This window comes from Camelus dromedarius, chromosome 8 (genome assembly GCF_036321535.1).
Source record: "Camelus dromedarius isolate mCamDro1 chromosome 8, mCamDro1.pat, whole genome shotgun sequence".
NCBI lineage: Eukaryota > Metazoa > Chordata > Mammalia > Artiodactyla > Camelidae > Camelus > Camelus dromedarius.
Window position 1 is genome coordinate 5,937,934 of NC_087443.1, and position 25,933 is coordinate 5,963,866.

At 53.0% G+C, this 25,933-nt stretch overlaps 1 protein-coding gene across 2 annotated transcripts in view; it reads right to left on the reverse strand.

The window, feature by feature from the left end:
- The window catches only part of PGBD5 (piggyBac transposable element derived 5), an 81,390-nt gene that overhangs the window by 11,839 nt on the left and 43,618 nt on the right, over window positions 1-25,933 (reverse strand). For both annotated transcript variants that reach the window (XM_031460855.2, XM_031460854.2), the window contains exons 2-4: window positions 20,860-21,287; window positions 15,432-15,566; window positions 959-1,139 (exon numbers count right to left, since the gene is read on the reverse strand). In XM_031460855.2, the coding sequence (XP_031316715.2) occupies window positions 959-1,139; window positions 15,432-15,566; window positions 20,860-21,287 (744 nt within the window). The remainder of the gene's footprint in view (window positions 1-958; window positions 1,140-15,431; window positions 15,567-20,859; window positions 21,288-25,933) is intronic.

Consider the following 25,933-nt stretch of genomic DNA (forward strand, 5'->3'; position numbering starts at 1 on the left):
TAAATCCCAAACGCAGGATGAGGTGAAGGAGGTGCAGTCTGCTGCCGGGCTGCCGGGCTCGGCTGGGGTCTGGTTCTACGGCCCCGTTTCTGCCAGGGCCACAGAAGGCTTGCCTGATCTTTGCAACAAACCAGCCAGGCGTCTCAGCCCTGAGGGGAACACACACCTCCCCGAGGCCCGCTGCATCGCTGCTGTGCTGATAACCCGCACCATTCTCTGCCGCGTCTACACGATCCCCGTCTGCCCACTGGAAGGGCAGCCTCACAGACAGGTGAGGATGGGAGGGGAGCTCAGCCTTCCTGAGAGCCTTAGGAGGAGCCATGCCTTGGTGTTACAGATTGAGTATCTGTGACCCCACAAAATCCCTATGTTGAAAACCTAATGCCTGAGGGGACGGTACCCGGAGGTGGGCCTCGGGGAGGTGCTGGGGCCCTGAGGGTGGTGCCCTCACAAGGGGATTAGTGCCCTTATAAGAGAGGCCCCACAGAGCTCGCCTGCCCTGCTCATGTGAGGATGCAATGAGAAGTCTGCGACCTGGAAGAGGGCCTCACCCGACCACGCTGGCACCCCGGTCTTGGACTCCCAGCCGCCAGGACTGTGAGCAATAAACTACTGTTGTCTGTAAGCCGCCCCCACAGGGGTACTTTGCTTCAGCAGCCTGAAGGGACTAAAACACTAGGAAGTCTCCTTGGGTGGCCCTGGCCTTACAACAAAGGACACAGAGACGCACGCGGAAGACTGGGCAGAACTCTGCACTGACCTCTCCCCCAGACCCCGAGCCTGAGCCTGGATCCCTCTCGATCTCTGGTGCCCAGTAGGGTGCAGGCCCGCAGCAGGGCCTCCTCCCCAGCACCCCGCGGTCTGGGCCGCCCTCCACATCCCTGGCCCCCCGGCCTCGCCCAGCATGGCTCCCGGTGGGGGAGGGGCCGAGCTCAGCCCCGCTCACTCCTGGACAAACCTTGCTTCTCAAACTCCTCGAACAGGGTCAGGCTGGTGATGCTGGGCCCGGTGAAGATGATGTAGTTCCTCCCGGCCGCGTTCCGGCACAGGCTCCTGGCCACCATGCCGTGCAGCTGCGGCTTATTCTTCAGCGCGTCCAGCCCGTCGGGGCCCCCGCCTTCCTTCAGGTGGACGTAAATCTTCAAGAGAAACATACTGGGGTCAGGGAGCTCGCGGTGTTATCAGGCTGGGGCCCAACCCTCCAGGAAGCACTGGCTTCTGTCACGGGCTGGGCACGTGTGGGAAAGCCACCCCGCCTTGGGCCACTGGTTCTGTCCCCCCCTACCATCACGACCCCATCACCTCCGCAGCCCAGAGGCCTCGTGTCACTCCCAAGGCGACCCTGCAGCCTGGAGAGCTGGTGGCTTAGCCCAGGACCCTTCAGCTTGGAAACATCAAGGTAGAGAAGGAAAAGGTCAAACAGTTACAAGTCATGAACTTGGCAGATGAGGTCAAGTACAAACACATCCCTGGTTCTGAAACACAGGAGCCACTTACGTTCACAACAAACGGAAGGAAAGGCTACCTCACCTGTAAGGGATAAACTTATCTGTGCACTTTCCGCTTGAACACAGCTTTTTAATTCACAAAGTACGTCCACAGTGATGGTTTCCCTTACTGTTTACAGAAACTGCCTTGCAGGGAGAAGAGACAGTATTCACTTCATACTGCAGAGGGGAGATGGGATACGGGATTTAAAACTCATCTGAGGTCCCAGGACCGGCAAAGAGGATGTGCTGGAATTAGGATGAAATTTTCAAGCTCTCTGTCCCGTGAACGTCACCCACGGACATCACCTGAGGGGTAGACGCAGGAAATGGCAGTGGAACCGAGAAGTGTGTGGTCCTCCCTACGGCTGAGGGAGCCACGAAGAGTTATCGTATGGTTAGGAATTATTGCCCTCCCTGAAGGAGAGGAGTTTTTCTCATGGAGCGTTCCAGGTGCCTCTGTGATCGGCGTTTCACAAGCCAGCGGCGCCCTCTGTGCCTGTCAGGGACCAGGACCAATGGCTGATGGGTAATGAGGCTCACCCTGACCGTCCTTTGAGGCACAGACATGCTGAGGTCAGGACTGCCCACGCAGACTGAGAGAAACCGAGACGGACCCCAGTGAGGACTGGGCACTTGGTCAAGTGACCTTGGACGATCACTCGCAAAATACAGCATCTGATGTTCTTGAGGCAGATGAAGAGCAGGAGAGTGCAGGTCTAACTCTAAAAGCAGCTCCTCTTTGAGGGCTAATTCTGTCCCGAGAACTCACCCGAGACGTCCCCAGGGCGGACCTGACACCCCCGCCACCTGGGAGGCAGCGGCTGGACAGCTCCGAACAATTTTTGTAGATTCCTCGGCAGGACCCCAACATTTCATCCTGAGGTCTTTATGCCTTTACCACCTCAACCCCCAGAAGGAGTCCCTCGGGAAGAGGGTAAAACACCGAGATAGAGAAGCCCATAGTTTCTGCCACCTGCCCCGTGTGGTTCTGCCTGAGCAAGGACGTCTCAGGACCGGCCTTCGCTCCCTCAGTAAGAGCTCACAGCCGTGGGTTTCCACACCCAAGGCCAGCTTCGACTCACACCCTCTCCCAGACATCCTGCCTGGACTCTCGTCACAACCTCGCTGGGCACTGTGTGTCCCCAAACATACCTTAGGGTCAGTTAGTTCTGTCCCACGTGCCTTCTGAAAGGAAATTCCCCATCCAAACCCACGATTCTCCCCCAGGAACAGAAGGTGTGTTGTTGGAACCTCTCGGCCCAACCCTGACGATACCCTTGCGTGGTCTCCAGGGTCCTCCCTGAGAAGCAGGCAGTCCCTGGTCCGCTCAGCCCCAGGCAGGCAGCGTTTAACAGGATGAAAGGTCAAATCCTGCATCCAAGTTTAAAACCTTAACTGCCTCTAGTACAGCAGGCAAGAAGTGAGACTTAGCAAGAAAAGTTTTAGAAAACAAACAAAAACACTCAAATCTTAGAGATGGATGGCTTCAGGCATCGGACACCACGACCAAGAAGTTAACAGGGATCGTGACCGCCTTAAAAACAAGGGTGGTGACTGTCTCATTCCTCTTGGTCACATGATCGGTTCTCCTGGAGGCCACATTCTCCAAGGCATAAAGCGAAATGGGGTGGTTTGGCGGATCCGTGTGTGGGGCTGCCCTGACAAAGCACCCCACAGAGGACCACGGAAGAGCCCAAGAGCTCTTCTCTGGCTAGAGAGCTGTGCTGTGGAATGGTTAAGAGCTTTCCAAGGCAGAACCAAGACGAAGGTCTACAAAGGCTAGAAAACGGATCTGCTAGCATCAAAGCCCTGACTTACACTCAGAACTCCCCGGACACTGACAAGCCCAGCGGTCCCCCAGGAGGTCTGAACTCCCCACGCCAAGACTCTGAGGTTTCCTGCACACCGTCAGTGTTTACCTGGCTCTGAGCTTCGGATGCAGCAGGTGTGTATGTCAGTGTCAGAGGATGGCCCAGAAACACACGTGCCAACCTCGGATGCCCCAGCAAAAGCAGCACACAAGACAGCGCCCCTCCCGGGGAAGCAGCACCCCTCGATTCACGAGGGGAGGTCGACCTGGCGTGAGCAGCGCCACACGTGGCCACCTCAGGGCGACCTGCAGCAGCAGAATCACCCGGCCCTGCTTCAGTCCTAACAGTGAAAGGGGCCAGTGTCTGAATTCAGAGAACACTGCTTCTCTCCTAGAGCTAATAACCCAGAGAGCATTACTTATTTCTAGTGGTTTCTTGTCAAGAGCTTTACCAGCTGAGGCACTGGGTGAGCCAGAGCTTTGCTAACTCATTTTTAGCAGTAAAGTCAGTGTTTGGGAAGGCGCGTTATCCAGGCCCTCGGGTAACTTGGGCCTTAAAGCATGGTATGCCTTCAAAACGTCACCCCTCTGATTTCCAGACCAGACTCGGTTGCACAGGTTCTCCCCCGCCCTCTCTGCTCTCTTTGGAAGCGTGGGTGCCCTCGGGGTTGGGGGAGTGGGAAGGGGTGACAGGCGGGGGCCGCGTGGACCTGCCACAGTCCCTGTTGGGACAATACTGGGAACGGAACTGGAGCACCTCCGGGGAACAGCGAATCGTTTCCACGTCCCTCAGGGACCGGCCACCTCTCATCACAAGACACGTGTCAAAGTACGTAAGCAGGTAACAGAAGGCAACGGGGCGCTTCCTGACTCGAACTCACCCCCGTCAGGGTGGAGGAGGCCCAAGGCAGTGGCTGCAAATTACCAGCGATTTGCAACCCTTCCCAGTCACCGGAGCAGCAAGACATCCAGTGAGATCATGTCACAGAGGCCCCCTCCCACCTCCCGGGCACAGGGAAGGCACTGCACGCCCCATCAGCACAGACACCGCTTCCCTAGAAACAAAGGCGGGTCAGGACTGCACTGTGACTTTTGTGGGCCCTTTTGCTTCCATGGGCCTCTTCCTCCACGAAAAAATATTTAACATATTTTATAACTGCACGAGCATACAGATAAATTAATGTAACATATCAAAGCACTTTCTTCAACTTACAAGTTTTTTTCCTCCTTCTGATTTTTAAAAGAATATTTTTTGGAGGGGGAGGTAATTAGGTTTATTTATTTATTTAAATCATTTTATTTTGTTGGGGGGTTTATTAATTTATAAATTAGGTTTATTTATTTGTTTTTTTTTAATGGAAGTACTGGGGATTGAACCCAGGACCTCGTGTATGCTAAGCATGCGCTCTACCACTGAGCTATGTCCTCCCCGCCAGATTTTAAAAGAAACAGAAACATTTTCGTAGGCCCCTTAAAGTATTGTGACCCTCAGCCCTGTTCCTGCATTGCTTGATGGAGAATCAGGCCCGGGTAGGAAGGGGAGTGAGGAGCATGAAGGCAATGACGTGGGGGCGGTGGTCGGAGGTAGTGTGGGCAGGACCCAGGACCCCATGCCGAGTGTGGGGTGCCTGAGGGACACCCAAGCAGAAGCCACAGACCGAGGAAGGCGTACATCGGAGACGGTCAGGGATCAGGCTATCGGGGAGGGGAAGGCTCATGGCATGTGGGTGTGTGAGATCTTGAGGGGCTAAGCCAGACACCTGGGGTCACCAGCCTCCAGGGGGCAGGAGGAGGAAGTGATCAAGAAGGTGCAATAAGCCGGCTGGAAACTCGTGAAGAGTAGTGAGTGGACGGACCCTGGTGATGCCCTCAAGGTCATGAAACTCAAGGCCAAACTGGGGCAGATTCTAACGACACATGATTGCAAGTACAGGCTAACGACGATTTCTACCTTCACGCACGCAGCCGTCCTCTCCTTTCACAGCTCGTCTGACATCCACATTCAAATTTAGACACACTGTGAGTTGCTGCTTTTTGCTTTATACTGCGTTACGTATCACCAGAACCCTGGCGGTTTTCACAGGACCCACGTTTCCCTCACGGTTCTGCAGGGCCTGGAGGGGTCTCTGCTCAGGGAATTGCAGCCCGCAGTCAAAGTGTCGCTGGCTGTGTGCTCATCTGGGGCTCGGGGTCCCCCTCCAGGCTCTGTCAGCGCTCCTCTGTGGCCACAGAACTGAGCCCCGTTCCTGCCGGGATGCGAGGGGTGGCTCTCAGTTCCCAGAGGCCACCTGCCTCCTCCCGACGCGGCCCCTCCATCCCCAAAGCCAGCAGTGGAGACCCTCCTTTGAGTTGACTCCCTCTCAGGCTCCAAATCTCTTTGCCCAAAAGAGCCCTGGTACTTTTAAAGGCTCACCTCTTTTGGTCAGGCCCACCCAGGATCCTGCCTTTTTAAAAATCAATGGATAGAGGACAATCATACAAGCAAAACCACAGTCTCTGCACAGCAACCTCCAGATCAGTGTTGGAGTGAATGGCTGGGAGGAGGCATTCACACATCAGGGGCAGGAGTCCCTGGGGCATCTCTGAGTTCTGCCGGCCGCCCATGGGGACACACTGCCGCAACAGTCTCACTTCCATGGACCCAAAGAACCCAAACACCGTGGCTGATACAGGGGGTGCTCCCCCACCTTATTAAAACCAGCAGAGTGGTGATGACATCAACTTTATTCTCTGGGAAATAAAGCGATTTCAATGTCCAGTGTGTGTGGACCAACAGTAACACCTTCCTTCCCCGAACGCCCGTACTGGCGCGGGTTTGGGAGCATTTACTGCTGCTGGGAATGCTACCGTGGTACAATCTTTCTGCGTGTTGTGTCTTTATGTATAGATATGAGGACTATATCCTTAAGGGGCTATTTCTATGTGTTGGAATTACAGCTATTTTGAGGTTTTTATGTTTTTGATGCTAAACATACAATCCAATGTAATCAGCACAAGACAAATTAAACAGAATTATAGAACCTCCCAATCAGGATTACCCAAACGCCAGCCCAGGCAGAACCTGCACCTGCTCCCGAGAGAGCCCGGAGCTAAGTTCGTGGTTGTTCACATGTAGGGTGTTAAGCATATTACAGATGATAAGAGCCTCTTGTACTCCTGGGAATAATGCATTTCTCCAAAAGCCCGTGACACGTGGTGGGGTTACAGGACCATCTCAGAATTACTTCACTTAATTGGCCCACGCTCGCAAGTCAGAACATTTTCCCAGGTTCCAACCAGTCTCTCCCCAAGGAGCAGACACTTAGCTGCTCCACTGCCAGAAGGGGAGAGGTACAGGACTGAATGTCTTTCTGTTTCTGTTAGTCTGGAAGCAGACTGAAGCCAAGAAGAGGCATCAGTGAGAGTCCAAGGAGGGTCCCCAATTTGTGGCATTCATTACTATAAAATAATGAATTAATTTTTAAAGTGAATATAAAATTGGATCAACATTTAAATGAGTAACATTAAAAAACAGTCACCTCAGAAGTCTCAGTTAAGGGGCATAATTTCCAATGAACTGGTACCTGGGCATCAAAAGGCCACGAAAGGGCTCAACCTGCCAGGCCAGTGCCACAGGGCCAGCCTGGTCCAGCACCCACTGGTCTGGGCTTAGCTGGTCAACCTGCACCCCGTAGCTGGATGAAGGAATCTATAACTCTATGAGAAAAACCATAACCTTCGATGGAATCCCATCCTAACCACGTACCATTGCTATGACCAGTGAAGACTGGCGGATGGTCGTGTGCGGATTTGAAGGCCTGCCTTAAAGAATCCCATCAGTAGTTTGAGAAAGGCAGCATCACTGAGCACCCACAAACATTCATACACCACGTGAGGTGCTCCCAAAAGACGACGCCAAGGAAACGCCATTCACTTCAATGTGTAATTGCTGCCTGACCGGCTTTTCAAAAACATCTCTCCCCTCATCCACCCACATCGAGAGCATCATAACACGAGAACAGGTCCTCCAGCAAGCAGAGGCCTGGGTCAGCTTCTGTTACCAGGGAAATGGAATCTGAGGTAGAGACTTTTGCTTTATTTTGAGATATTTTATTTGTATTTTATTTTTTTTATTGAAATGTAGTCATTTACAATGTGTCAATTTCTGGTGTGCAGCATAATGCTCCAGACAGACATACATTTGTTTTCTTATTCTTTTTCATGACAGGTTACTACAAGATACTGAATATAGTTCCCTGCACTATACAGAAGGACCTTGTTGTTTATCTATTTTATAGATAGTAGTTGGTGTCTCCAAATCTTGAACTTCCAGTTTATCCCTTCCCACCCCCTTCCCCCCTGGTTACCGTAGTAAGATTGTTTACTGTGTCTGCGAGTCTGTTTTGTAGATGAGTTCATTAGTGTCTTCTTGTTTTCTTTTTTTAGATTCCACATATGAGTGACATCACAGGGTATTTTTCTTTCTCTTTCTGGCTTCCTTCACTTCGAATGATGAGGTAAAGACTCTTACTATCTGAGCTAATAGCTTGTTTGACCAGTGTCTTTAGGGCAGAAAAAAAAAAGGTATCTTTCAGTTGCCAAGTTTTTCTCTTTTCCTTAAAAAAAAGTTTTTCTTGTTCCAATGCTTTATCAACTTTTCCATACACCGATTAGGAAAGGGAGGGAAGAAAATTTATTAATATCAAATAAATATTAATAAGTAAATTAATAAATAAATATTAATAAAATTGATGATTAATCTATGGAATTACATCTTGCCCTAAGATGTGATTATAATGTATATTTTCTATTGACACCATAACAGGAAGCCTCAGGGAATCTGGACCCCAGTAGTAACACCTTGGTTGATGCACGCACCCTACTTCTGAAATGCCCAAAGACCTCAAGAGGTGGGACCTAGTTCATTGCTCCCCCTTCCTTCTCAAAAGGACACTGGTGACAGCTGGTCACTGATGGACTCGAGGGTCACTAAGATGTACCAGCCGATGATTCCACCTAACAGTCACTGGGCTTTGGTGCCTGGTCTCCACGGGGAACCTGGCTCAGCTATGCTGGTCTTGACCACCGACCCTACTTCTCTTGCAATCAGAAGAGAACTGGGCTCCTGCACTGCCGGCGCAGGGCATGTCTGGGGACGGGGTAGTCTCTCATCAGTACTGGGTCTTTTGCTTGTTAGCACTGCAGGGGGCAGGTGGAGGCTGTAATCCCAGCAGCGGGGCGACAGCAAGAGGGCACGGTCTGCTCTCATGGAAACCACGCCGAACAAGGGCAGGAGGTGCGTGGAGCTGTCACTGGCATTGGGGGGGACGGCCACGCGTGAGAGCCGTAAAGTTTAACTGATGTTCACTCACCACTGATGGCATCTGGAAAGGAGATGGTGAGGGCATAATCCCTGGATTCGAAGGGCATGGGGTCTGCCGTTTATTGGCCTGTGTGATTTGGGGCAAGTTACTTAATTGCTCTGAGCCTTGGCTTCCTCACCTGCAAGGATAGTGATGCTCTCTGTCCCTCGCAAGGCCACTGTCTTTACGTGAAAGCTTGTACACAGAAGAGTCTTTTTTTTATAGCAAAGCTCCACATCTGCGCTGTTGTCTCTAGACACATGTGGCTGCTTTAATTTAAATGAACTAAAATTAACTAAAATGAAAAATTCAATTCCTCAGTCGCACCAGGTTGAGTACTCGGCAGTCACGTGGGGCGAGTGGCTGCCCGGGTGGAGGGCACGGGTCCAGGACATTCCATCATCATGGAAAGTTCTGCTGGACGGCGCTGCCTCATGCCACCCTCGGTTCATCAGCTCAGTGTTCCAGCAAAGCCTCGAAGCCATCGCCTTACTGATGGTTTTCACGACCAGCTTTTTTCCACGTTGCCTCTCAGCACGACCCCAGCCAGGAAGGGCTCACGCACTTAGTCTGTTCTCTGCCCCGTCCTCTGTCTGCACCCTCAGCGCTACAGATCCTTACAAACCCCCGGCTTTTGTTTCATTACAAAGCTCAAGTCCCGGCGAGTCTGTCTTTCAAAGTGATGGATCGGAGGAGGGACGGGTGCTAGCGTTCTGCGGGCTGTCTGCACCCCTCACGTCAGTGCAGTGCCTGGGGGAGAGGGCCAGGGTTCAATCTACTCCAGTTGCTGTCTGATTCACCTTTACAGGCACCTAATTACTGTTGTCTTTGCTTCCCTACCTGGGAAGGCAGGCTGGGCCACCTCACCCCTTCGACAGACTGAGGAAGAGATCAGTGCTCAGTCACCTGCTCAAGGACACTCAGAGAGGTCAGTGACAGATGTCCTGTGCCCCAGCCAATTCCGACCAGTGACATAAGCACACCCAACCTGGACAGGATGGAAGCGGCATCCTGGCCACTGCACAGAAAAACAGATGGCAAAATGCCCTGCCCAGTTTTTGACTCCATGAGCAAAATTCACTCAAGTTAATGAGTTCCATTCTGAGCCTCGTTTTTCAAGTGAATCCAGCTAGTTACGGGTCAGGAGCAATTTACTAGTACATAAAAAAATTAAAAGTCAAATAAGAGAAAAAAAACTTGAGGGTAAATTCCCAGGCTTTGGTGCCCAATCTCCAGGGAAAATATCTAGAGAGGCAAAGCTGAAGAAGCCATGGCCCCTGCCCCCTAAGAGTTTAGAGTCCAGGGAGGTCAACAACAGGGAACCCCTGACACAAGCAGGCCATGTGAGCCAGGTGGCTAACAGAAATCCCTCTGCAGTGGAACCAATAGGACGTAGACAGGGATACAGAGAAAGACCTATCTATCTATCTATCTATCTATCCACCTATCAACAGACAGAGATGTATTTATTTCAAGGAATTGATTGTGTGAGATTATGAAGGTTCCTTAAGCCCAAAATCTGCAGGACAGCCTGGCAGGCTGGAGACCCAGGGAAGAGCTGCAGTTCACATCTAAAGGCTGCCTACTTGCAGAATTTCCTCTCTTTCCAGGGAGGTTTGTCTTTTTCTATTTAGGCCATCAACTGATTGGACGAGGCCCACCCACATGATGGAGAGCAATCTGTTTTACTCGAAGTCTACTGATATAAACATTAATGTCATCTAAAAATACCTCCACTGGAACATCCAGAATGGTGTCTGACCAAATATCTGGGTGCTGTGGCCCAGTAAAATTGACACAAAAGGACCCAACACACTCTCCAAATCCTGCTGACATCAGAGGGTAAAGCCAGAAAGGCTGGGTCAGGAACAAGGTAACAGAGAGTGGGCACTCATGGGCACCCAGCACCCTCTCAGAGCTGTTTGACAACTGACTGCCCGGAAACATCACATGTGGTCAAAAGCACCACTCTTGCATAGAACATAGACAGACAGGTGGCTTTGGAACCAATGGCTGAGAAGCACATACACTGCCCTGGCCAGTCACCTACTTGTAACCAGGAATAGAGCAGCCTGAGCAGGGGAAAGGTGAGCAGTGCTGACCATTCAACCGGACCAGGAGGCCAGGTGACCCCTCCTCTGAGCTCCAGCAGCACCCACGATGTATCTGCAAGGTGCCTTCGCTGGCAGAGAGATCACTATTTTTACATGATAGTAGATCGTCCCCCAGTGAAGAGATATGTTCCCAGCTGTTTGGGATGATGAAAAAGTTTTGGAAATGGATAGTGGGGATGGCTGCACAGCACTGTGAATATACCAATGCCATTTAATTGTATGCGTAAAAATGGTTAAATGGGGAATGGAATTTGGTGCAGCCACTATGGAAAATAGTATGGAGATTCCTTAAAAAAAACTAAAACTAGACTTACTCAATGATCCAGCAATCCCACTCCTGGGCATACATCTGGAAAACTCCTATTTGAAAAGATACATGCACCCCAATGTTCATAGCAGCACTGTTCATAATAGCCAAGACACAGAAGCAACTTGTAAATGTCCATTAACAGATGACTGGATAAAGAAGATGTGGTACACACACACACACACACACACACACACACACACAGAGGAACATTACTCACCCATAAAAAGAATGAAATACTGCCATTTGCAGCAACATGGATGGACCTAGAGGTTATCATGCTTAGTGAAGCAAGTCAGACAGAGAAAGACAAATATCATATGATATCACTTAAATGTGGAATCTAAAAAAATGACACAAATGAACTTATTTACAAAACAGAACAGACTCACAGACATAGAAAACAAACTTATGGTTATCAAAGGGGAAAGAATAGGGGGAGGGATAAATTGGGAGTTTGGGATTAGCAGATACACATTATTACACATAAAATAGATAAACAACAAGGTCCTACTGTACAGCCCAGGAAACTACACTCGATACCTTGTAACAGCCTATTATGAAAAAGAATACACATATGCAAAGCCGAGTCACTCTGCTATACACCAGAAACTAACACAACATTGTAAATCAACCATACTTCAATGAAAAAAATAGTTATTTTACGCTCTGTGTATTTTCCCACAATTTAAAAAGACATGCTCCTTAGAGACAGGCCCGTGCTTTCCCCTTATGCCCGCAACACACAGTACAAAGTTCATTCCACACCGTTCCACGCAGGACAGCTTGCCAGGTTACCGAGGACCCAGGCCCCGGCCCTCCAGGCGGCAGTCGCCTTCACAGGGCGGTGTGGACGGCCTCACGGGCTTGCTCCTCGGGCCTCGAGCCCTGCAGGCGGGCATCGTCTGTGCTGGTTCATTTCCCAGCATTTGGTGCACGGTAAGACACCAAGATAGACATTTTGGATCTGAGGGTTTTTACGGTGAGCAGTCCTGCAGGGCAGCTCTACAAATGCTAAGTGGGAGGCCGGGCCCACCCGTCCAAGTCAGGCCTCTTGCACGAGATTTCTCCTTCTGGAAGGAGGGTTGGAGGAGAGATCTGAGGACGGCATTCTCCACAAGGTCTGACTCTCTCTCTGCAGTGACCACACCTCCACTGACTGCTTCGTTCTCCTGGAAACTCTGCATCCCCTACATCTTGCACTCCCAGGAGGGAAAGACATTAACTCCTTAATTTTCAGGACAACACAGTTCAGTTCATCTCTTCCTTCTCCTCCCATTCTCCCACACACCTCCCTGTAGTCTGTTTGTGGGTTAAATCACAGAAGACTTTTCACCAATTTCATGTGAGTCTAAGGTTATTCTTCAAATGAATTCAAGGCTAGTAAGCCTGTAAAAGTATTGAACAACACTGGGGCTATTCTGAGCACCATCACTGTCAGCAGCGATGTTTCTGTCTTAACTGTCAACTCTCCTTCTTCGACCAGACGCCCTGTGGGGGATGGTGCGCTCCGCACATCTGAGGCGCAGACCTCCTGGTTAGTTCTCTCACTAACCTTTTCTAGGACCACTGAGAAATCACTAAGCAATTTGGAATGTTTTTCTCATGTATCCCTTGATCTAGAATCTTTCAAGTGGAGCTAACCTCCACCCCGGCCCTAACTCAGAAGGATGCAGTCCAATCAGTAAACCCCAGAGTCCTGACAGCACCACACTACAAGCTGAAGCAAGGCCTTGGTCTCTCCCGGAAACGCACCTGTAAATCCACTGTCGCTTCCAGGTCCCAGCCGAGTCCACGACAGGGGAACGGGAGGAAGGTTACCGGGTCAGCTTTGCAGACCCTAACTGGCAGGTCCCGGGTCAGTTCTGTTACTGCGTAATGAACAGCTGCAAAGGCTCAGTGGCACATGATCACTTGTACTAGCTCGTGGGTTTCAGGACTCAGTGAAAGAGCCGGACACCACGGTCATGGCAGAGAAGCCAGAGCAGAGCCACACACACGCCCTTTCCAACCTCTTCATGCACTGTGTCTGCCTGCATCCCGTCGGTCTGCCTGCATCCCATCCGTCTGCCTGCAACCCATCTGTCTGCCTGCATCCCATCAGCCAGCCTCAGTACTGGGAGGGGGAGCACAGCCTCCAACCTGCGACCAGTGAGAGGACGGACAGCAGGGGGCAAAGGGCAACTGGCGTAGCAGGCTGGCCACAGTCTCTTTGAGGCTCAGCCACTGGGATTCTCCAATGAAGAGTCATTTCAAAGAAGAATTTATTGAACAAACGAAAATGAAGAAAATGAAGGAGAATCAGAGAACACTGCAGTGGAAGGGACCTTGCTGGTTAAGATACCCCATCCCTTCACTCTACAGAGAAAGACACTAAGGTCCAGGACAATTTGGGGAGCTGGCTTAGGTCAGCTAGCAGAGCTGAGCCTGTGGCTGGCCCTCAGGATGGGGGAGGGGGTCCCAGGACAGAAGCAGCACTGAGTCACCTCGCCTGGGACACGGGGTGAATACCACTGTCCCCCCGTTCCTGATGGCTGGGTGAGAAGAGAGGAGATGAAGGTGGGGGGTACTCTAGGGGGTGGAAGACACCCCCTGACCCCACCTCTCCCGCCACAGCTGGATCTGCTTGGGCCACTGCTGTGCAAAAGCTATCACATCAGCATTAGGATCCGGAGAACTGAGACAAAGGACAGGACGCAAAACAGACAGCTGTCCCCAGGCCACGCGGGTCCTTCACAGCCAGCGGTCCCTCCCTGCTTTGCTGTACCACAGGCACCTTCATCTGGACCAATGAATGAAGAGGGGAGGCCAAGAAAGTCTTCGCTCCACATGCCACGGGACAGCCTGCAACCGAGGGAGTGGTGAGCACACGGGGCTGCCAGGCCATCCTGGCGGTGGTGGAGGCCGGGCTGCTCGTGACTGGGAGCTGCCAGCTTCAATTCTGGCTTCCAAACTCAAACCCTCACACTGCAGCAAAGCCTCCTAGAACCACAGAGCTTTAGAAATAAAAGGGCACTTCAAGGAACCAATGTGAACCTTCTATTTTATAGACGGAGATTTTATAGATTTCATGGAAACTGGTATGAGAACATGCCCCGAGAGAGGGGTCACCTTGCCAGGTAGTGGACGTTGACTTCTAGCTACTTATCAGCTTTACAGGAACAAGGAAATGGTACCAGATGCCCGCAGAACCCACGTGCGAACATCCATCCAAAAGCTCCACGGGCGGACCCCCAGCAGGCGGAACCACGCCTTCACACCCCGGTGCCTGGCACGATGCTTCAGGGAACAGCACTCAAGAAGCATTTATTCAAAGAATGACCGATGGTATATGCAAAGTGAAATGGACTCCCTTGTCCTCATGGGAGTGTCACTGCAAAGGACACTAGAGAGATGGCAAGGGCCACCAGAGGATGGAGGGTCCAGGCAGCACGTCCAGTGTGTTTCCCACTCTGGGGGGGTGGGTCTGCCTGGCAAGCGCCTGAAGCCGTGCACAAGCTGACCCAGGCCCGGGCCCAGCTGGAGACCCCAGCCCCAGCCCAACCTGAAGCTCCCAGGCCCATGGGGCAGGGTGGGCTGGTGCTTCGAGGCACATGCAGTTCCTTGCTGTGTCTCTGAGCAGATGCGAGAAGGTGGTCAGCTGAATCTTCCTATGAGTCCTCTGGCTCGGGGGAGAGGGAGGAGGCGTGCAAACACCCTGTGCCTTGGGCCTGGAGCTGCAGCTGGGAGGGGCAGCGAGGTGGGGTCCGCGGTGTGGCCTGACTGACGGGGAAGCAGCACAGAAGGAGGAGCAGGTCCCGGCCAGGGTCCCTGGTCCATTCCACCAGCCATGTCTCTTCCCTTCATGCGCTCTGTACCCTGCCGGCCCTGGCAGCTCAGTGTCTGACCCTGTTCCTGTCGCAGAGCTCGGCCGCCTCTTCTAAAACGTGCGCCCACATCTGCCGGGAGCAGGGCAGGGAGCAGGCGGCGACGCTGGCTCCAAGGGCCGAGCTCCTGGTGCTGTTGATGGCCTGGGAAGAAGGCGTGCTCAGAACTGGAAGGCAGGACAGAGACCTGGGAGGTTGTGGGGGTGCCTTCTAAGATGCCACACGGTGTGTGCCCACCGTTCTGGTGAAGCCTCTGGCTCACCCTGCGAGGGCCGGAGCCCTGAGCAGTATTTACCATGGTTATTTAAGTAGAGGGGCTGGAGCGGCAGGAAGACCGTGCAGGGGACAGTGCCGGCTCCCCCGGTGCACCAGTGGGGAAGGGAACAGCAGCCCCAGCCTCAGTTGCAGCATGTGGGGGCGGGGCGCAGTGAAAAGGGTACATGAGCAAGGTCCTTGGTTACCAAACTGTCCCTTTGGCCTCCAGGGCCAGCCCTGGGCTCACCTGGATGATGAAGCCGGTGGACGAGCACTGCCTGACCCAGAGGCTGAATTTCCGCTTCTTTCTCTTCCGCAGTTCCCTCTCCGTGCACGTGGCGATGAACACAGGGTCCTCGTCAATCAGGGGTTCATGTAGCACCTGCCGGGAAAGAAAGAGCAGAGCATCTCAGGGAAGGCAGCGTGCTAGGGGGTCATCAGATCTGGGCTCAAATCTAGTCTCTGCCTTTGACCAGCTGTGTGACCTTGGCTAAGTTACTTCACCTCTCTGATCCTCAGTCTCCTCATTTGTAAAAGGAGAATATGGATATCGATTACTAGAGTTTTGAAGAGGATTAAGTAAGGAACTGTATGCAAAGCCCTTAGCAGATATTTAATAAGTGGAAATCGCCATCATCATAATTTGTATTATTAATTATTATTATTACTAGCAGCCTAAGGTTCTCAGTCCAAAATATCACTTGGGAGAGGGACCTCCAGCAGGGATCCTGAATTCCAGCTGGACACGCCCGGTGGGGGCACCTACCTCCTTTCAAGGAAGATCTTTCCACTGGGAGATACTCTAACTGCTCACTGACTCAACACTGACCTGCATTTAACGTAAACCTACTGGCTTGACTTCTGCACCTGTGAGAAACAAAGACAGACACAAATGATGTCTTTAGGTTTTCCAGACAGTTCTTATGCTGGCCCATGACCTTCTTTTTCCCAGGTTGAACATTCTCTTTTTAAAAACTGTTCCTGAAATGACCCAGTTCCTTCGTTGCCATGATGCAGCCTCTGGCTTCCTTCCAAGTGGTCATGTCCTTTCGGATGCGGGATTCCCTAGGTAATTTTTAAACTTATTTCGCCTATTTCCACTTCTTTCTCTCTCTCTCTCTCTTTTTTTTTTTTTAATGGAGGGACTGGGGATTGAACCCAGGACCTCCTGTATGCTAAGGACATGCTGTACCACTGAGCTATCCCTTCCCCCACTATTTCCACTTGGTGATGACATGGTGATAGGACTTCTTCAATGACAAGATGACAAAATCAAAGCAATGGCACAACAAAACCAGGTCCCAGGAGTGGTCCAAGTTTTGTTTCTTCAAGCTAGAGCTTTCTGGGAGAGACACTTGGGTAAACTTTAGGAACCCACGACACGTCCCTCCCAACCCAATTTCAAGCTTACTTAGGAGTTGGTAGGTACGTGTGCAGTTCATGGAGATGAAGAACGCAGGAAATCCTATGATTCCAAGAACCCTCCACCACGCTCTAGATCAGGGGCTGGCAAACTACAGCCCAGCCCACCGCCCCTGAATAAAGCTGTCCCCGAACTCGCTGCGCCCTGTGCCCTCCCTGATGTATCGTCAGTGGCTGCTTTTGGACTACAAGGTCCCGACACAGACCACACGGCTCCCAGAGTCTAAAATACCCAGCCATTGACAGAGAGAGTCTGCCAGCCTCCTCTCCATCAGGGCTTTTCAACTTTAATGAACAAATTAGTCACCTGGGAATCTTACAGAAATGTGGATCCTGATTCAGTGAGCCTGGGGCAGGGCCTGAGTTCCTTTATCTCCAACAAGCTCCCCGGTGATGTCAGAACGTGGCCCGACAAGGGCAGAACGGGGAACGACACTCACCAATCGTGACGTGGACAGGGGCCTTCCGTTCTTCTATTAATATTACCTTGAAGTCCACTTAAAAAAGAGCCACCCTGCTGTGTTCGGTCTTGGGTGTGCACACCGGCCCCTTCAGTTCTCTGCTGTTGGAAGCAGGGGGCATTAAGCCTGGCTCCCCCAACTTTGTGCTCATGAAGAGAGGCTGGAGAGGCTGACCTCATGCCTGCTCCTCGCAATTGCTCATTCTGAATCGCTCATCAAACATTCAAAGCCCATTTGGAACCACTCTAGCGGGATGGACATGTCCCACACTGGGGGGAAATGGAGCAGGGCCCAGGAAAACAGCCCTCTCTCTCTCCTCTCCAAAAAGCCAACGCCTTTATGCCATTGGCACTTACCACAGAATCAGTCCAAACGTACATTTAATCACCCGCCTCACCAGAGTCTAGGAGCCAGCAGGAACTCCTGGGCCTGCACGGCGCCCTCTCTTTTCTAGCATCCTTCCGTGAATTTGGGACAGGTCACTGCTGAGCGCAGCACCAGGCGGGAGCTATTCCCGGCCCGCAGTCCCTCTGTGCAGGGCGAGCCGCGTGGGCTGGGCAGCCGCGCGCTGACTTTCATAATGCCTCCCCCCGAGTCCTCCTCTAATTAATCCGCCCCCGTCTTGAGGAGATGCAGTAACTGCTGCCAGTTACTGGTAGATGCTGGGAGCCCTCTGAGGACCCCAAAAGCTCTAAACTCGCCCCTACGGGTCCCATTTGCTGGAACAAACCGGCCTGGGAGCCTGCAGGGCAAAGGGTGCTGTGTGACGAGGTGGAGCCCGGAGCAAAGTTGCTCCCGTCTGGCGGGGGTGGAGTGAGAATCGTCCCGCTGGTCCCAACAGGCAGAGTGAAGACCTTTCACGGAGCCCTGACGCCCGGGGGTGACAGTCAGCAACTCACAAACGCGCCTTCTCCTTGAATAGAATGTTCCAGAGCCCCCAGGGATTTCCAGAGAGAGAGAGAAGCTGCAAAGCCAGGAAGCCGTCAGGGCTTCCAACTCTTCTGATCAAGAGCTAGAAGAGGAAGCCCCTTCCTTTCCTGCAAGGGAGACGGTCCCTGGAGAGGACAAGGGAGGCAGGAAGCCGAAGTAGCGTGGCTGATGCTGGAGGCCAGCGGGAAAGCCTGGTCCACGTGGGCCAGGTCGGCAGGGCAAGGGGGCCAGTGATTCGCAGGACCCCAGCGAACAGCAAGGCCTAAGCATGTTCCAAATCAATCATACGCTGTGATTTCCGATTTCATCTCCTTTGGGGGTCCCTGCTCCTGCCTCCGGACACAGAGCTGACTCAACAACGCCCAGAGTCAGGTAGAGAGGAGGCAAGAGGAGGAAATACCTTGCTATGATCAGCCCACTGGAAAAACCGATCCCGGGGACCTCCGACTCACCCTCTGCCTTGGGCTCCTGTCTGCTGGGTGGACTGTACTGGATATCTTTTGCCCCCAGGCCTCCCTTTCCCACGCTTCCTACTCTGCACTGTGGCCTAGAGGCCAACTTCTTATAATCTGCACCCCCCAGGCCCCTGCCTGCAGTGTCCGGCTTGCTTGGCCAAGCGGGAGGCGTGAACAAGACATGGGAGGGCCCTGCCTGCCCTCCTGCACCACCCGGCCTCCCCCAGCTGCAGCCGTCACTGCCCAGGGCACGCTCCCTGCCTGGTAATTTCCCTAAACCTTGACCGTCCACAGTCCCCACATCCAAGTCTCTTCAACTGCCCTTCTAGAACCTAGAATTTGTTTCCTGCTGGGGTCCTGACCAACACAGAGCACAGGATAGAAAATGGTCACAGAAAGAGCATACATGTTTGCAAACACAAAGGTAAAATTAAAACTTACATGCAAAATAAAGGAAAAAAAGCAAAGTGGGGCGGGGGGAGGGGAAATCCAACATGACCAGAGAAATCTTCCACGAGCTGAACCTCACATCAGTCCCTCTGTTCTCAGTCCCATGAACTGGACGCAAAGAAAAGGTGTGGGCGGCAAGAATAAAGTGACTGCCTCTGCAAGGTCTCCCTACAACTGAGCTGCACAATGCAGGAGGGCAGAGCTGCCTGCCTGGACACCTGCCCCGCTCCGGGCACCCACGTCCGAGGCCGGGACAGCTCAGAACTTGCTGGGGGGGCTGCAGCGTGCCCGCCAGCTACCCAGACCCCCGGGACACACACACAGAGGTGTGGTGACAGCCCGGGATGCAGGTCTCGGGTGTCTGATGCTGCAGCTCCAGGAGGTTCAGACGGCGCAGAGCACACAACAAACGGGAGCATAATCGTGGACAAGGCCCGCCTCGTCGAGGGGCTGGAAGGACCCCCCGCAATCTTATCTTTAGGCTGCTAGTAGCAATCACCCAAGTAGCTGGTCGGTTGACTCTTGAAAGACACTCAGGCTTAGGCAGCTGACAGCCCTCTCCAGCAGGTCTGACACTAAGGATGGTCAGAATACAGTTTTCATCCCTTGCACCCAGCCAACATGCCTCTGGTTTGGCTCATTTTCAACCAAGCAAATACTCAGCGAATGAAAAACAATGCGCCCAGCCCCGTACTTGGTCCTGCAGGGCCCGTGACAAGGCAGAGCTTGTGCCCCCCAGGACCCCACGTCTTGGTAGGAAGGAAGGTGAGGGACACAGCTGGGAGACAAGACAAAACACGGCGCTCACTGCCCCGGAAAGAGCGGGGGGAATTTGGGAAGCTGGGAATCAACACGGGAATGCAGGTCTCCCCCAGGGCCCTGGACACTGGGGACATGTGGCAAGGCAGAGAAGGGGGGAGGCCTTCCTGGAGGCAGAAGGTACATCACGAACACCTGGAAACCCTAGTGAGTCCGGCATATTCACAGGACGGCAGTTCTGAGACAGGGGAACAGTTGAGAGACCGTTTTAAGGCCTCTCAAAATCCCTGTGGTTTCAGCTGTGCAGAGAAAGCAAGATGGAGTGAGGAGAGGACGCACAAGAGGACACGAGAAACAACTGGAGTCCTGTTACGCAGGCCTTAAAGGAAAAGCACAGGAAGGAGGAGGGGATGGGTGGGCCTTTAAATGTATAAATAAAAGAGAAGTAAGATTTCGTCTCCATCTAGAACAGGTCGAAGGGAATTGGGCTCACGGAAGCTAAGAATTTTCCTGATGTTCTGGTTAGAGAAATCTCGAGAAAGAGCCCCCTCCTCAGGGAAACAGACCAGGAGAGCAAGTTTGAGGATGGTTCTGAAGCCATCCCAGCACAGCCAAATGCGACTGCCAGGCCAACCAGGAGGCAGGGGCTCCGGAGCTGAGAGCTCCCCATACCGAGGAAGCGAGGGGAGCTGGGAAGGTGCGAGGGACCAGGGCAGTCAGGTGGGGTGGGGGGGGGGAGCACTGCCAGCTCCCATCCAAAGGCTCTGGCTCTGCCACATGTGCCGGGGGCCCCCACGTCTGTCACTCGCGACTGCCCGAGGAGGGCTGGAAATTCCAGGCTCGGTCCCGCCACCACCTGGAAGGCCCCTCACCCCCTCACCACCAGCCGATGAGCACATTCTCAGAGAATACAAGAAAATGAACACTTCCCTGGGCAAACCATAGTTTAGAAGTCTCATTAAAGGAGAGAGAGGATGAGGAGAAAAGGGGAGGGTAATTGCATCTCAGAGCAAAACGCGGACGTGGTTTAGAGCTGTTCATCTGTCATCTCCCTCCTGTTGAATGGGGCCTGGATGGGGGAGCGGCCTGGGAGACGAACAGGGAGACCCTGGAGGGGACCTCAGAGTCCAGGCAGGAGGGGAGGACGCCCCCGGCCCCGCCACCAGCCCGAAGCCCCCTGCCCTGCACGCGGCCTCACCTGGGTTTGTGAAGGCCTGAAGGCGGAGTCGAAGCCGTTCTGCAGGGAGTCCAGGAAGGGCTGGACCTTGTAGAGGCCGTGCGTGGTCTGGCTGGAGCGGAAGGCCACCACGTGGAAGTACTTGAGAATCTTCTCGAAGCGGGCCTGGCTCATGACCAGGGCAAGGCTCGGGTTGCTGTAGAAGCCGCCGCTCCAGATGCTGAGGACCGACTCGCAGTGCGAGGTGCTGGTGGAGATCACGCAGCCCAGGAAGGCCTTCATCTCCGCCAGTGTCACGTCCGCCCAGGCCCCGTCGCTCCCGAACCGCTCCTGGAACTTCTTGGCGTACATGTTGGTCTGCACCACCATGTTCTTGAGGACATTGTCCGGGACGAAGAGCTGGAAGAAGTCCATGGCACTGGCGCTGGGGGGCATCTGGCGGGTGGGACCTGAAACAGGCAGGCCAAGTGCTACCGCTGCAGCCCCCACACCCCGCCTCCCCGTCCACCACGGGATGCTCGTCCCATCACTGGGCCTCTGCCCCGAGTGCCACTTCCGCGACATCCTCCCGGGAGGGAGCCAGACCCAGACACCCACCCTGGGAACTGTCCTCCCCTCCTCCCCCGACCCCAGACAGGCGCGACCCTTCCCGTGTCCCCAGTGCCCTGCGTCCTCACTACACTCTGCACACATCACTGCCCCACAGATCTGGCCAAGCCAGAAATACTGATCTGAAGAGGAAGGCACACAGAGGAGGAGGAAGGGAAACCCAAAGACACACCAGATTCTTAACACAGGAGCTTGGCCACAGCTTTCTGGCCGTCGTCTCCTTGAAAGTTAAGGTGCCTTTGGAAAGAATGCTTTCACCCCTTAGGGCCTGAGAGGCTCCATTCAGAGGAGACGGCAATTTATCGGACACTCGCTACGTGGTGACTCTAAACTTGTTAGTAAATGAGTCTGACGAGGCTGGTTTAGGTAATTTCACAAATGCAATAAAAGCCTGACAATTTCTGATGAATGCAGGGACATCCTGAAACACACACCACATCCTTCAGAGGTAGGATTTTCAACTCCAGATAAGCCAGGCTAACAGTACGTAGAGACTTGTAGAAGACAAACTTTGCTTCGATCACATCTGTAGAGGGATTGCTAATAAAAGCTGTGCACATCCTTCAGAAATTAAACCACTCCCCCAACCTCCTGGCAACCTTCCTCTACTACTGATTTAGGCAGTCTCTGAAAAACAGGTTTTCCACAGCAAAATTAAGATGAGCAAAGTACACAAGCCATCCTAGGTTTTAAATTCAGACAGACAGATTAGGGAGTTGAAACCCTAAATTTAGTTACCTGTGGCTAACTGCACTCACCATCTTGGACAGATTCCGTCATCTCTCCTGTTTGTAAAATGGGCACAGTGACCCCTGCTTTGCAAGGTTGTTGTAGGGGGTAGGATGACTGGTGGGGGGGACACGGGGAAGGCACCGTGCACAGCGCCTGGCCCCACGGAGGTACCTAAAACGGGATCGGCTTTACTGAGACGTCAGTAACAGAAATCCACTGATGGTGGGCTGAGGGCTTTAGAATTTACAGAAGGAATCGAGGCCTGCGGAGTGAAGTGGCCACCATCCTCCCTTTCAGCGACCATTCTTTGGAAGAGCTCCAGGCGGTCCTGGCGCCATAGGCACCAAACTGGCCTCGGAGGCGGCGACCCTGGCCAATGCGACCACGATGCCGGGAAGACAGGGGGGGCTGGTCAGCAGGGCCAGCCTTTCCCGGAATCATTTTATTTCAGCGAAACTTGCTGCCTCTGGTGGGTGAAGCCATAAATTATTCAGGGGTAGCTCTCCAAAAGGAGGAAACCCAGCATTTTAATTGCTACCTCATGCTGAGTAAGCAGAAGGAAAATTTCCCTTCCAAAAGGTATGTTTAAAGTAATTCTGCCTCCCAGGCCATTTCAAAATGAACTCACACAGCCAACTCTGGCCTGGCCAACTGCTTAATGAAGAAACAGGGAAGTAGCCGGTTCCCTCGTAACTGTTTATAGTTTTGATTTACAAGCATCCTTCACGGCCTCTTCTAGTTGCTGTGATGTCTAGCATGTGAAGTGTTGGCACAGGCCCGCCGTTGGGACATGGGGGAGGCAGGGGGGAGGCAGAAGACGCTGTTCAGAAGGCTCGATCCCTACCATCGACTTAATCGTACGGTCATTTAATAACAGGAAGTGGGCAGATCCCCAGCCAAGGTTCATTCATCGAGAGCTTTTTCTGGGTATGAACCCACGTGATCCCCATGTCCTGTAAAGCATCATCCAGGAGCTCACACGTGTAAGGACACCGCCCCACCCCAGGTGGCCCACCTCTAAGTGCCTTTCATACAGTCGTGTGACCTTCGTCCCACCTGGCCCAGAGCCAGTCGGAACACACCTGCTGCCTGCTGTAACCCTGAACAGCGCCCCTCCCATCCCATCTCAGGGTGCTCAACACCCCCACCCCCACTGGTGGTGGGTGGAGAGTGAGCAGCGGGGAGGAGGGAGCCCCGCCCACCCAGGAGGAGCACCACCTGTTTTGAGCCCCCTAGTTAACACCTGGTGATTAGGTTAGGTCAGCCAGGAGCTTCTGTGTATAAAAGGAGGCCCGAGTGGGCAGGCAGGCAGGGTGGGCAGGCTAGCACACCCCCAGCCACACCTGCCTGAGGACACCAAGCTGGGGCGGCCAGGTGAGCCGGGATGGGAAACACTTGGTCACGGGCAGGATGTGTGTGTGGGTAGGAGGGTGAGTCACAGACACCTGCCAGGTGCCCAGCGTGGGTGAGCTGGCTCGGGATCTTGTTGGGTTTAATTTCCTCCCTCCCTTCCTGAACTGAGGGAAGCCACTGCAGAACTTCTCCTGGTCCTTCTGCTTCTTCTGATGCCTTTTTTCCCCTCCCTGTCCACAGCTACTGGCTGTGTGACCTCAGGCAGGCCACATAACCTCTCTGTGCCAGTTTCCTTATCAATCAAATGGGAGTAAGAACACCCAGAATGAGTGCAAGTCACATGACCTTGAACACTCTTGGCCAGTTCGCCCCCCAGGCCCAATGGGGTGAGGGTCCCAAGGGAGCTGCTTCTGCTGCTCACTTTCCTCCACACACTGCCTCACCCCGACCTCGGCAGCTGGACATCCCACGGGTGGCAGTGACCCCCACCTTCGCCCAGTCTAGAAGAGAAGGCTGGCTTTGTGTGCATTTGAAAACGCAACCTTTTAGAGACTGAAGCATTCATTTTGCAAGGAGATTGGCATTTTGCATACACGGGTATTTGGGGGCACAAGCGGTCAGCCGTTCTGTGACATGTATGAGGAACACAGTATTTCGAGTTAAGGGTTTAATATAATGAAATCACTTATCTCCGGGCCAAATCAAACAGGTATCAAAATATAACAGAATGTCCTGCGTCTTCCCAAAAATATTTCTCTCATGTGGGACATTGAAAAAACCGAAGGCACTGCATTCCATAAACGGGTAACGCAGAAAATAGCCATTCTTCTCGCTGCCGGCCACAGCCTGTCTTCCTCTTTGGCTGAGGCAATCATCATTTTTCTTGAATTCTTTTTTCTTGTTAACGCATTTAAAAATTTTTTTGTTTTTGTTTTTCTTTTTTTGGGGGGGGTAATTAGGTTTATTTACTTATTTATTTTTAATGGAGGGACTGGGGATTGAACCCAGGACCTTGTGCACGCTGGGCATGTGTTCTACCACCTAGCAACACCCTCCCCCTCTCACATTCTTTTTTCCCTCCTCCAGTGGCCGATATGCAGGACAAACCATCTATGTGACAAATACCTGAGGTCCTGGTCTCGGTCTCGATTACCACTCAAGAGCTCTAAAGCCTTCTGCCCTTGTTTAACGTCTTTGTTCAGAGCTAACTGACCGGTAACAAATTCAATTCGCAGCCGGATCAAGGCATCTCCATGCAGGGGCAGCAGTCATGGGTGTGAGTCCCGGCCATACTCCCAACATCCCTGGATGTGTGGCCGGATGGGAAAACCCAGACCCATGTCACCAGGCAGCTGTGAACAGCACCAAGTTTCCCCTTTCTGTTTAGATCTGATCTGCTATGCTTACCAACATAGTAAAATTCGTTCAGATTAGTGTTAGTGCCCTAAATGGTACCTTCCGACAGAGGGACAAATGTGAGGTGCTAACCATTCTGCAGAGCCGTTAGAAAATGCGCAGCATCTGGCTGGAGAACCCCAACAGCAGCATCAGTCGCATACGGATCAGCTGCGGGGCTTCTTCGTTAGGGATACGTAGCAGCAAACGCTGCGCGTGTGCGTGCGTGTGCGCGCGTGCACGTGTGGGCTTCTCCAAGCTAGGGCAACACAGTGGCTGGCAAAGAAGTTGACCACACAAAGGAAACAATTCTGGAATCAGGCACCTGAGTTGATGCTTTTATTGGAAACACAGAGCCCAGAACAGGAGCTTGTAGTCCCTACAGAAAGAGGCTATTTCGTGAGCTTTAATGCAGACATTAAATCCGTCCCCTTGACTCCGTGTCATGTGACAAAGCTGGTGTACAGAGCAGGGGCGACACGCACCTGAGCCCGATACAGCACCTTCAGAAATGTTCGCAGTATGAGGTGCACACATGTAAGAAATAGCCCGTCTCACCAACTCCAGTGCCTGCCACCTGCAGCTGACCTGCTCCAAAGCGTCTCCTGGGAACACTCCGCTGGGCCCAGATGGCCCTGACGTTAAGTGCTTGCACTGAACCATGGGGAGCAGCTGGGAAAGAGGTCGGCAGCATCCGACCCACTGGGCGACCTCACCGCCGCACCCTGGGCCCGGGGACCCTCCAGTATCCTCTCTACCCGCAGCTGCGTATTCTACAGTCCAGCTCATGTGCACAAACTATTCTTTGGACTGTTAGGGAATTCACTAGGCTTTTCAAAGGCTTACTGCTCCCTCCCCCCTTCCCCCCAGCCCTGGACCAGGCTCATCCCCACTCCCCTCCACCCCCAGCCCTGGACCAGGCTTATGGCCCCTCCGTCACCCTCGACCAGACTCATCACCCTCCCCTCCCCCACTCTCGACTAGGCTCATCCACTAAGACATTTTC